The sequence below is a fragment of the Nicotiana tabacum genome, chromosome 8, assembly GCF_000715075.1.
Source record: "Nicotiana tabacum cultivar K326 chromosome 8, ASM71507v2, whole genome shotgun sequence".
Lineage (NCBI taxonomy): Eukaryota > Viridiplantae > Streptophyta > Magnoliopsida > Solanales > Solanaceae > Nicotiana > Nicotiana tabacum.
Genome location: NC_134087.1, coordinates 8,708,898 through 8,721,071, shown reverse-complemented (window position 1 = coordinate 8,721,071; position 12,174 = coordinate 8,708,898). Strand labels below are relative to the sequence as shown.

General features: G+C 36.7%; 1 protein-coding gene across 1 annotated transcript; it reads right to left on the bottom strand.

Moving 5' to 3' along the window:
- Positions 1–10,146: 10,146 nt before the first annotated feature.
- Positions 10,147–11,973, bottom strand: LOC107821651 (gibberellin 3-beta-dioxygenase 1). Its single transcript, XM_016648087.2, has 2 exons — positions 11,365–11,973; positions 10,147–10,805 (listed from the first exon to the last, which is right to left on the bottom strand). The coding sequence occupies exons 1-2, from the start codon at positions 11,841–11,843 to the stop codon at positions 10,172–10,174; spliced, it is 1,113 nt and encodes a 370-aa protein (XP_016503573.1). The 5' UTR covers positions 11,844–11,973; the 3' UTR covers positions 10,147–10,171.
- Positions 11,974–12,174: the final 201 nt, after the last annotated feature.

The window sequence follows — 12,174 nt, the reverse complement described above, 5'->3', positions numbered from 1 at the left end:
TTGTTGATGCTTTGTGTTATTTGTCCTTTTATATAATTGAATAATTGATAGTAATCCTCTCTTGTTATGGAACAAACTCACATGTGCTAATTTAAGGAGAGGCGAAGTAATTAATTTCTTTCATTTAGGGCGTGTTTGGTACGAATGAAAATATTTTTCAATATTTTCATGTTTGGTTGGCTTAAATGTTTTGGAAAATATTTTCCTCGTGAACTCATTTTCCTCCCAAATGTTTTCTCTATCAAGAGAAGAGAAAATATTTTCCAAAATTCTTTGTCAACCTTCCCTACCCTATTCCCCATCCCTACCAACCCCACCAACCCATCCCCACAACCCCCACCCACCCTCACCCCCAACCCCCACCCTAAATAAAAATATTAGTAATAGTACTTTCTTTTTTTATGTTATAGATAGGCTTTTTTTTCTTCATTTCAACATATGAGTATATTCTTTTCATATAAAAAAGTATTTTTTTCATTTTAACAAAAGAAATTCTTTTCATGATTTAGAAAAAGTATTTTCTTTTATTTCAACAAAATAATAAAGTAAAAAAGTATTTTCTTTCATTTTAACAAAAAAATTATTTTCTTTTCATGATGTAGAAAAAGTATTTTCTTTTATTTCAATAAAATGAGTACTTTATTTTCATGTTATAGAAAGAGTAATTTTTATTCAACAACAAAAAAGTATTTTCTTTTTAACTATAGAGCACGAATTTCAGCGTTATTTTTGCATAAAAAAAGTAAAGCATCACATTAATTCCTTTGGGTTTGTATGAATTTTTAGAAGAATAATTAAATTTTTGAAGAAAATAGAGTCCTGCAAACATTGGGTATTTGAAGGGGAAGGGGGGGGGAGCAAGGAAACATATGGACTTAGGGGAAGGGGGTGAGGAGAGTACCATAAAAAATATTTTCTACTCTCTAATCATATACTAGAAAATATTTTCTGAAAAAAAAATTCCATTCACCAACCAATCAAGGAAAACTATACAACTGATACTAGTTGTATGAGACAACTTTTTTGTCTCACAGTTTTGTGAACCCAAATTTCTGTGAGAAGTATAAAATTGGGGTCCACAAATTTATGATACAAAAAGAAATTTATACAATTAGTATAAATTGTATGAGACACAAAATTAAACTTTTCGAGCAAAGCTATTTAAGGAGTGGATTGCTATTTCAAGCCACAACTTTAACTTAGACATGTAATGGAATATCGAAACAGTTGGAAGCAGAAGTGATTTGACTTGCATGTTCCTACTTGCTTAGGTGTGACACAGAATTCAATTGTCTCTGCTTTAGTCTATGCTTTTTTTACATTTTGGTAATAGTCTATGACTTTATTATAACCACTTTCTCATGTATAGAATAACAGTGTCAAATGGACTAGTTGGACTGCATCTAAAAGAGTTACTCTCTTTTAAATTTAAATGAGGTAGGTTGGCTCGGCTTTGAGTTTAAGAAAAAGAAAAATATCTTTGAAATTAGTGGTATTAAAAATTTAATAGGTAAAAGTTTTGTGGGACCACGACATTTGTGTAGTTATAAAAGCTTCTCATTAAGGATAAAATGGGTAAAATAAAGAGTTTAAATTTGAATTATTTCCAATTGTAAAAATATGTCATTCTTATTGGAACGAACTAATAAGAAAGTGCATCATTTAAATTGAAACAGAGGTAGTATATGATCCGATCAATAAACGGATTGAATTATAGACTGCTCAATGTTAGACAGATCAATTTAAGCTAAATAATGTGTATAATCTAATTTATCCAATTAAAGACTCCTTGGTGCATGAAGTATCCTGCCTTCGTGCTTGGGGTGTTCAAAACCGAACGAAACCGAAACTTAATGACTTATTGTTATCGGGTTAACGGTTTAACGGACGGGGAACGGATTGGAATTTTTCTATTAACGGCTTATCGGTTTGGGGGCGGATTATTCAATTTTTTTAACGGATAATCTGTTAAATATATATATATATATATATATATCTGAATAATCCATCACAGTCAACAAAGTTATCTACTCTATTACTAGGATATATATATATATATATATTTCTGAATAATCCATCACAGTCAACAATGTTATCTACTCTATTACTAGGAGTTAGGTCATCAGCCAATGCTTATGCTATACGGATTAATGACACCAAATTAATGACACGTTGTTGGAAATCTTAGCTCATGAATCTTTATTAGTAAACCAATGTATTCCCTTCTGTAATCAGAAGACAAATAATCACCCCCTAGCAAAAATGTATAAATCTGCAGCACCCCATTCCACCAAAGAAGCAAAGCAACTAGTCTATTTTTTTTGTTTGTTTTCCCTTAGTTGTTGTGCGGGAAAATTGGTTATAAACATCTGTCACAAGACACAAAAATGGGATCGAGATGGATCAAAATTTGCATGGCTTTAGTTGCAGTAGTGAGGATGATTTCAACAGGGGCAATGGCTCAATCCAACTGCATGAACGCATTCTTTAGCATGTATTCATGCCTTAGCTATATCACTGGAAGTTCAAGAATGAGGTGATTAGACATAAAATTTCGATTTATGAATTTTTATGCTACGCTGTTAACAAACAATTAATGCATGCAATATAGATTGAATTAGGTCGATAAATCGCCCGATAAGAGTTAAACCGATACCAATCCGTCCGATATCTTATCGGTTGGCTAGCGGATTAATACATTTAAAAGCCGATAACCGATAAGCCAAACCGTTAAGAGTAAATAATCGTTCAATCCGTCTGATAAGCAGCCCTACTACATGCAGGGTCCGGATAAGTGTCGTACTCCAAGGGTGTGCGATGTAGGTAGTCTACCCTAATAAAACATCAGTAGTGGCTGATTTTACTGCTCGAACCCATGACCTATACAATTCATTCAATTCAAAATCATATTTTGTTCTAATTTGTTTGTTACTTTGTATATGTGTTCTTGTATATTATCGAATCAAGATAATACAAAGCTTTATCTTTTATCTTTTATTTTTCATGATTTCATATATATATATATATATATATGTGTGTGTGTGTGTGTGTGTTTGACCAAAAGATGTCAAAACCTTTTTGATTAAAACAACTAGTAATAAGGATGAGGTCAATCTTAGTCAAGCATAATAAACCCCAGATATGGAAATGAATCGGAAAGTAATGAATCAAATGAAACAAGAGCGAGCAATCTTCATTCATCGTAGTTATTTCCTTTTTTATGATGCTAAAGAGGTCATCAATTTTATATCCTTTTTGGAAGAAAAATAGAAGGAGAGAAAGTAGAGAGAGAAAACCAAAAAAGCCCCCCCCCCCAACCCCACCCCATTGGGGAATTCATCCCTTATATATATAATTCTTAGACCATGACCATCTTCTCCAGTCGGTCTGCCCTTACGTTGTGGCCTTTCCATTGTTACTTAAGTATTGTCTTTTGACCCACTGTACACTGTGGATACTCAGACCGAAGTCGGCAGTGATGGTCCTTGCTACCCCGCCCTTAGGCGGGGTTATAACTGGTTGACTGTTATGGTGAGATTTTGACCTATACAGTTAGTCCCCCCGTCCATCGGGGTCGTCTATAGGCGGGCCAATTATGATTTTGAACACTTAGGAGAAATCTGATTGTTCGTGTCTCGAACGTAGTCTTTGGATCGAGGCGATGGGACGGCGCTACAACAGTGCCCTTGGGACCATGCGATCGTTCGGGATCGAAGCATTTGTTCGATTTGAAATGTCGTTCGTGGTTATTGTCATTATGACACACGTTTCCTAGGGATTGAACCGTTTCGTGCCCTTGTTATTTTCGATTGGCGACGCTTGGGTTTTTCGATTGGGAAATTTATGTCCTTATAAATATAGGAAAGGCACCACTCGATTGCTACACTTTCTAGCTTTTGTTGAGAGAACATTGTAGATCTTTTTCTTCTCAGATTCTTTTAGATTTTTGACCTTCTTCGGTTAGCCGGAAATTTTCACCCCATCTCTTCTTTTTCTTCAACCCTTTGTTCTATTAAATCGATACATATGGCTGGTAATTCTTCCCACGCTGATAATCCTGCCGCAATTCCAGCATCGAAAAGTGATGTCTCTGCTCCCGGAGGAGTGGAAGTAATAAAGGAGGAGGGGATTCCAACGGCGGCCAAAATACTGCCTCGCCCTGGAAAGCCGTGGAATGATTTCCATAATCCCATCGGAGAAGAGCCAGAACCCGCTCCCTCTATTATGACGGAGGAAGAATATTGCAGAGATGAGGGCAAAATGGGAGATCCCTCGCCATGTTGAAATGTTGCCGGCGGTGGGAGACAATATTAGTTTGCTTGCTCAACCGAAGTGAGAAAGGGAATAGTCTCAACCGAAGTGTGTTCTCTGACACATTAGTTTGCTTGCTCCCCCAACAGGTATCCGCGAAACCCTTGAGATGTTTGTAAGCATTCTGATTGGGAGCACCCATGAAATATCCTCGCTGCTCCAACAATGTCAGCGTCACATTTGTAATTTAAAAATTGCCCGCTCAGATCTGGGGTGGGACAATTGCACTAGCATAGCCTTGGTTGGGAAGCACTCGAGCAGCCACTCTTGCAGGTGGCGGGGGAGGGTCTGGAATATTATCATTAGCCTAGCAGCCTTTCATTTGTCCTTGAGGTACAATAGGAACCTCATCATCAATATTGTCATCTACCTCCTCCCACGGCAGAAGAACTCCAATAGGTGTGTTGTTTGCTACCATTTTGTACCTGAAGTTGTGACACACATAAATTAGTAACGTAGAAGGAAATAAGAACAATACACAAAACCAATTAGTTAGATAGCCAAAACCGTTAGCTCCCCGGCAACGGCGCCAAAAAGTTATCAGAGCCAACCCTACACCACTACGGAGTGGCGAGAGCGGTCGAAGCAGCTTTTACCCGAGATGGTCGAGATCGATTCCACAGGGAGCTAAAAGTGGGAATTGGATTCCTTTCTAAACTAGAAATGCATAGTGCTCTTAATTACTCTTCCAATCATCTTTTGGTTGGATATTACTTCTAATATTTATGCTAATGATAAGCTAAATTAAACTAAGAATGATTACTTGTAGGGTTTTCTAATTAGTTAAAAGGGCACTAGGGAAGTGACTTTCTCCTAGGTGAATACTTGACGGGATCTAAAGCCTAAGACAAAGAAGTTATGTTGGGGATTGTGATATAGCCAATTCACGGAATTACTCACTCCATACCTCTCGGTAGCTTGAGTGACTTTGCCCTAATTGACTTTCTCAAGACCAATTGGGTGTCCAAATTGTGCAAGTAATATAGGCTCAAGTCGGGTATTACTATCTCTAGGTTTAACCCTTTAATTGAGGCTATCAATCTCTTGATTACACCCCAATTCCTTGTTGGACTGATTTTCCTAGACTCAAGTTCTCTTTCTCAAGAAGAACCCAAGTCAAATTGGCACAAATCAGTGTTTGCAACCACTAATTCAACATGAAAAACACAAATCAGTACAAATATCAACTACCCATAAACATCTAAGCCTTAAATCAAAAGACCCATCAAATACTCACACTAGGGTAGAGCCACAACCCTAGCTAATGGGTCTAGCTACTCATAATAATGAAAGAAAACCGAGAAATAGATGAAGAATAACCCATAAAATTCAATTACAAGCTAGTAATTGAAGATTCAATGATAAACTCACTATCAAATTACTCAAAATAGTCAAAAATCACCGTTCACGTGCTCAGATGAAAGTTAGATTACAAAAGATGGCCTAAAAATAAAAAAAGAAATTATTTATACTAGGCCAAATTTTCTAGACAAAAATACCCCTACGAAGGTACCGCAGACCGCAAGAAAAGGAGTGAGGCCGTGGTGAGGCTTTTTGGCCTCAAGTCTCTACTCTCTGAACTAGGCCATCGAGGAACGCATAAAATGCATCGCGGCCGCGGTGGCTTCAACTGCGGTCCGCACAAAAAGAATCGCGACTGCATTGGCATTAACCTCCGAACTCCCAACTCTCTGAACCCCCATCTTTGTGGACCGCACAAACTCGATTGCGGCCGCAGTGAGGCCACTGCGGTCAGCACAAAATGGTTTGCGGCCGCAGTGCTTGAGTTTCCAAAATATGCACCTCTCTGAATCTCCTCTTTGCGGACCGCACTAAATGGAATGCGGCCACAGTGGATCTGTTGCAACTATGCTTGGACTTGTTCTTGGTACTTATGCATGTTTCACTCCTTTTTGAGCTGGTTTTGACTATTTGTCACCTTTTTGACCAAACCCTGCAAACAAGTACAACATATAAGCCTTTTGGGATTATTTTGTATACATTTTTTAATCAAAACTCAAGCAAAAAGGAGTGTTAAATGAACTATAATCTCTAGTTATCAACTAGCCGCAGGTGCGAGACTGTAGAAGCGATCGAACCTTCGCACATGCGGCCAAGGGGAGGAGCCCAGGAACCGCAGATGCGGCTCCTCTTCTACAGAAGCGGAACCGTAGGAGCGGCCCCTAGACCGCAGAAGCGGTTCCAGCTAGCCCAGCACAGCCTAACTCCGCAGATGCGGACGTTCCCTCATAGAAGCGAGACCGCAGATGCGGTCCCCTAACCGCAGGTGCGGAAATCGCTGATGGCAGGGCCTTCATTTAATACGGGAATGTGTCATTTTTTACATATTTCATTCATTGTTTGGGCGATTTGGGAGCTTCCAAAGAGGGATTTCAACCTAGCATTTGTAAGGTAAGTTACTTCTACTTAATATGAGTTCAATACTTGGTTATGGGTAGATTAACACACAAAAATTAGTGAAAATCATTGGATTAGAGTAAAACCTAGGGTTTGATAAAAACAAGATTTTACCCCGAAATTTGTTATGAATGAAGTAGAAATCATATATTCTTGATCCTTAGGTTATGAGTAACAAATTTCCTTAAAAATTTCCGGAATCCAGGCACGTGGGCCCGGGGATAGATTTTAGAAAACTTGTATTTAGGGTTGAAAAATTACTTTAATAGTTAGAATATGAACTTTTGAGCTTGTATTGACTAGTTCTTACCCTGTTTGATTAGTTTTGGATCGTTCGGCTTCGAATTGGGGGTTTGAGCGCGTTCTTGATATTGGGAGTAAGCTTTGGAGCAAGGTGAGTCTCTTTTCTAACCTCGTAAGAGGGAAATAAACCCCTAAGCGAATTAAATAAATGTATGTGATTGTCTGTGGGGGTTACGTACGTACATGGTGACAAGAGTCCGTGCGTAACTGCTATTATGCTAATTGTCCTGGTAGTTTAGGACTCGTATCATGCCATACTTGCAAATGCTTATGTTCTTACTTGCTAATAAGATCACTTAGGACATGTTAGGGATTGAAAATAAATATATAAATATAGACGAATGTACACACTTACTTGAGAACTTGTGTGAATTTATTTGACTATAAATGCACCTTTATGTGCCTTCTTTATAATAATTATTATTTGTGGATCGGGTCGATCACCTCGGTAGAAATAGATGCATTTACGGTTCGCGCCATTCGACCTTATGGCAGTGCACAGTTATTATTTTGTTGGACCGGACCGCACGACCTCGACACAATGTGCGCATGATATTTATGTGGAATTAAATACATGATCTACTCTATTTAAATGCTTTGAAGTGCAAATTATTATATGACATGACTGAAATTGATATATCATTTTCTCCTAAATTCTGAGATTGTCATTATATACATGCTAATCATGCTTAGTGTAGGCCTTATATATTATTGTTGATATTGACCTTAGTAAGTGTCAAGTCGACCCCTCGTCACTACTTCTTCGAGGTTAGACTGGATATTTGCCAGGTACATAGTGTTTATGTACTCATACTACGCTTCTGTTCTTAACTGTACAGGATCTGAGGCAGGTGCATCTTGTTACCCCTCCGGCGTGCGTTCCTGATTCTTGATCGAGATCTTATGGTGAGCTGACCCTTCTGAGCAATTCTGTAGTATACCGGAGTTCTCTTCTTTTGTCATTGATTATGTACTGTCTACACTGTTTCAAGCAGTAGGATAGTGATATTTTGTATATTCTACTAGTAACCATAGTACTTGTGACACTAGTTCCTGACACACACTGTAGACTATCATTTTTGGGTTGTATTTCTATTGTTATAGAATTGTTGATTTTCGATCGGTTAAAATATAAGTTACGTGAATGTTGGAAATGTTTAAATAAAATAATTGAAAACCCACTAGTTAATTAGGATTGGCTTGCCTGACAACGCTGTTGGACACCATCATGACCTATAATGAAATTTGAGTCGTGATACTTCATATTGAGAATTTATTTATTAATTCTCAGGACTAGAACCTAACATCTCTCTAATTAACGAGGGAGAGATTCTACTCATTCCATCACATCTCCTAGTGTCACTGAAACTTATGAATAGGCCGGAAGATGTAGAAAGATCTAGATGAATTATATTCAAAGTTGAGGTGTTTGACCAAGGTTTTAGAAAAAAAAGTTTTTTTTTTTGCGTAGAAGCAAAAACAGATTTTTAAAGCAGAAAAATAGCTTCTCCCTAAAAATATTTTTTTGGAAAACACTTTTGAGAAAAATACATGTGAAAACACTTTTAAAAAGCTTAGTCAATCAAATTAAGTCAAGCACAAACTGCTTCTCACCAAAAGTATTTTTATGAAGAAAAAAACAAGAGTACTTTTCAAAATAAGCTAATTTTAGAAGTTTGGCCAAACATGCAATGAAACTGGTAGTGGCAAAATGGATAAAAGAAAACAGTTATCCATCTATACTATCTTAAATATGGATAAGAACCATATTATCCACTTAGAAAATGGATAACCAATAGATAACCAATGTATACATAATAGATTTAACTTTTACATTTGTAGAGAGTCAAATTGAGAGTTCCTCAAGTTTGGAAGGCTAGAAATTCTCCAAAAAGTGATCATATTCAAGAAGTCATAAATAATACGAATATCCATATTATCCATCAATTAACTCATTTTCTATCTGTATAAAATATGAGTCGGATCGGGTAATTTATCCGTTTTACATTACTCGTTTTCGACCCGTCCATATCCGATCGACCCGCCCGTCTGCCACCGCTAAATGAAACTAACAAACATAACCACAATATTCCTCATCAACTTGTGCACTTCGCTAGCTTTTTTCTTTCTCTTCTTTGTTTTATTTTATTACTTGTCATCATTCTGCAATAGAATATCTACTTAATCAGGTCAGTGATAGTTTGATTTCTCTTTTGTCATATACTTGATCTCAATCTAACACTGATTTAACCATTTTTTATCTTCATCCAGTATTGTCCTGTTCCTCGGAGATGCTGGGTACTTTCATACATCAAAGCTGGGGCTATAACATGTTGCTTCTCTTGTCCTCTACCAAAATTTTCCTAAATATATTATCTTCCTGCACAATGCAACAAAACTAGGCTAGTACATCAAGATTGTTTCTTTGTTTGGTTTATTATTTGTCATAATGAATACAAATTTAATGTGTCTATTTATGTTTATATGTCTGTATATATACATGAATCTCCTTTGTCAGAAAATTATACTATATAGAGGTGAGAACACTAATTTCTTTTTTTGGGGGTATAAATCGATTCCCCTTAACATTAGGGAAGCTTCTAATGTAATTAACAAATATGACTCAAAAGTTATTTTAGATGCACTTATTCGAATTCCAAGAAAGACATTTTCGTATTTATTTTGTTGAATAGGTAAATACAGCCGCACCACAATCTTCTCCGATATTTTTAAGTGACATTTTGGTATACAGCCAAACATCTCTATAATAATTTCGTTTGTTTTAATATTTTTTGGCTGTTATAGTGAGATGGTGTTATAAAAACATATATTATAACATAATATAAAATTAATTCCGAAAAAACTTAATTTTTATAATGAATGGTCGTCATATAGAAATGATGTTATAGAGATGTCTGACTTCATTTTGCTAAATAGGTAAATACGGCCACATCTCCATCTTGTCCTATGTGTTCTACTCCTTTTTGAAGTACAATATAGAGATTGGTAAAAATAGAATTTATGTTCTTCTCTCTAGAAATTATTAGTTACAATATTTCGCCGAATGAGTAAAAAGAACAACAGAGAGAGAAAGCCATATTTTCAAGAAAACAATTAAATTAAATTGTCTTTATTGAGTTTAGCCAACTTGCACGCCATTATGATCTTTGGCATCGGCAAATCCAGTCAGAGGGGCACAAAGCCGTACAGATGAAAGTGCCTTGTCAAAATGCTTGGCTTTAGTGCCTAAGTACTCACTCCATGTTATTGCCCTATATAATGGAGGGTGCCTTTGGTCCACCAACTTTGCGAGGGGTGAAATTTTCACCCCTGACGGTGGACCATATAAATAGGCTACAGAAAGGCGATGTCGGGTCCGGTTCACAACCGCCCGATGTAGTACACTCGGATACGACCCGTTTGATAGTATGTGTAAAAGGTCACCTACATTAACTACTAATGCGCCAAGAAATGGAGGGACAGTGACCCAACCACTCCCTTCTTTGAAAACTTGTAAACCACTTGTGTTATTTTGGTGAAGGATTGTTAATATGGTAGAATCCGTATGTGCCGCTAAACCCATGGCCCGATCCGGATCCGGACATGCCGGGTAAGAATTCAGTTGTAGGGCCGCACTTCCTCCTTTGGATTCTCCTTTTGGGCCTACGGCCCAATTCACGTCTTCCTTAGTTATCCCCAATGACCCAAGCATGAGCCACATCAATCTTCCAGCTAGCTTTTCCATTTCCCTTTCGTATTCTTCTATTGCGTCACTAAAAAAACAAAAAAAACGCAAAAATATAAAGAAATTTAAAAAAAATACAGGAAAACAGAAGAAATACTATAATAGGATTGAAAGAGTTGTTTAAGTGAAAGAAGTACAACAAAGGCAATAATTAGATTCGATTTTTTAGATTGATATCTCTGAAGTCCTCCCTTATCTTATCTAGTGGGACCTTATCTGTTTTTATCGTTAAACTTTTCTTTTTCCATTAATAATTTAATAACAGTATAAAGCAATAGGTTTTACTTTACCTATCGTTTCCCTACTGAACGTACAAAAAAAGGAAACGAAGAAATGGCTTTTTGTACTTGTGAAAATGAAAGATTAATTAGTTCATTTTTATTTTTCATATATATATACGTGCATGAGAAATGTGAGCGGGACGATATAAAATAATGGCGGATCCAATCACAGGTCATAGGTCCGATCTGACGGACAAAAAAAATAAGTATATATAGAATTAGATATACATCTCAGAACTCGTTCTCTCAGGTCAAAATTTAAAGCGCGTCTAAATTCTGAATCTGCATAACTAAATCTGTACTCACCAGAACTTCTTGTAATCTTGAGGCCAAATTTGACGAGCGTGTTCAAGTGGGGAGCCAACAATGGTGAATCCTTCAGACCACATAAGCTTTGAAAAGAAAGAAGAAATGCGAGCCACGCCATAGCCAGTGACACCATCAGGAGAACGAGCAGCCTTAAGCTTTTGCTGCATTGGGAGAGAAAAGAGATTTTTTCCTGCCAATTCAATATCTTGAAGTAGCCTCTCTGATATATTGTGGTTTATGATTTGGAATGCACCCCATTTTTTGCATGCTTGACCTATATGTTCAAGAACATTAATATTATTGTGGTTGTTGTTGTTGAGGTCGATAACTGGAATAGACTCGAAATTACATGAATTTTCTGAAGGATAATCATTTGATGATGTCCATGCATGGGATTCTGGCAATTCTTTTATTGAGTTCAAATCCAAGTGTTTTTGAGAGTGAGTTCTAAAAGAATCTGAGATCCTAAAAGGCATGATATATAGTGCACGAGTTATGAAAAAATGTATTAGTTGAAATAAAAGTAATAAGAAATACTATATAGATAACTTTATGAGTTGCTAGAGAGAAGAACAAAGGGGGAAAAAATGGAATGTTTTGAAAGAGATGATGTAAAGGAAGGTATTTATAGAGGTGATTGATTAGAATGAAAAGAAATATTAATACTTTAATTATTAGTGGTTATGCAGAAGTCTTGGTCTTGATGTATGGAAGGGGACAAGAAATGAAAGGGTAAATGGCATTGGACAACAGAAACAACAAAAAGTTGAATGGACAATCTTGTCCTCTACGAAAACAATTGTACAA

Excerpts from the sequence above, each read along its gene's own strand:
- LOC107821651 (XM_016648087.2), bottom strand. The coding sequence starts at position 11,843 with ATGCCTTTTAGGATCTCAGATTCTTTTAGAACTCACTCTCAAAAACAC. Across the intron at positions 10,806-11,364 it reads CAAGATTACAAGAAGTTCTG|TGACGCAATAGAAGAATACG; the intron begins GTGAGTACAGAT and ends TTGTTTTTTTAG.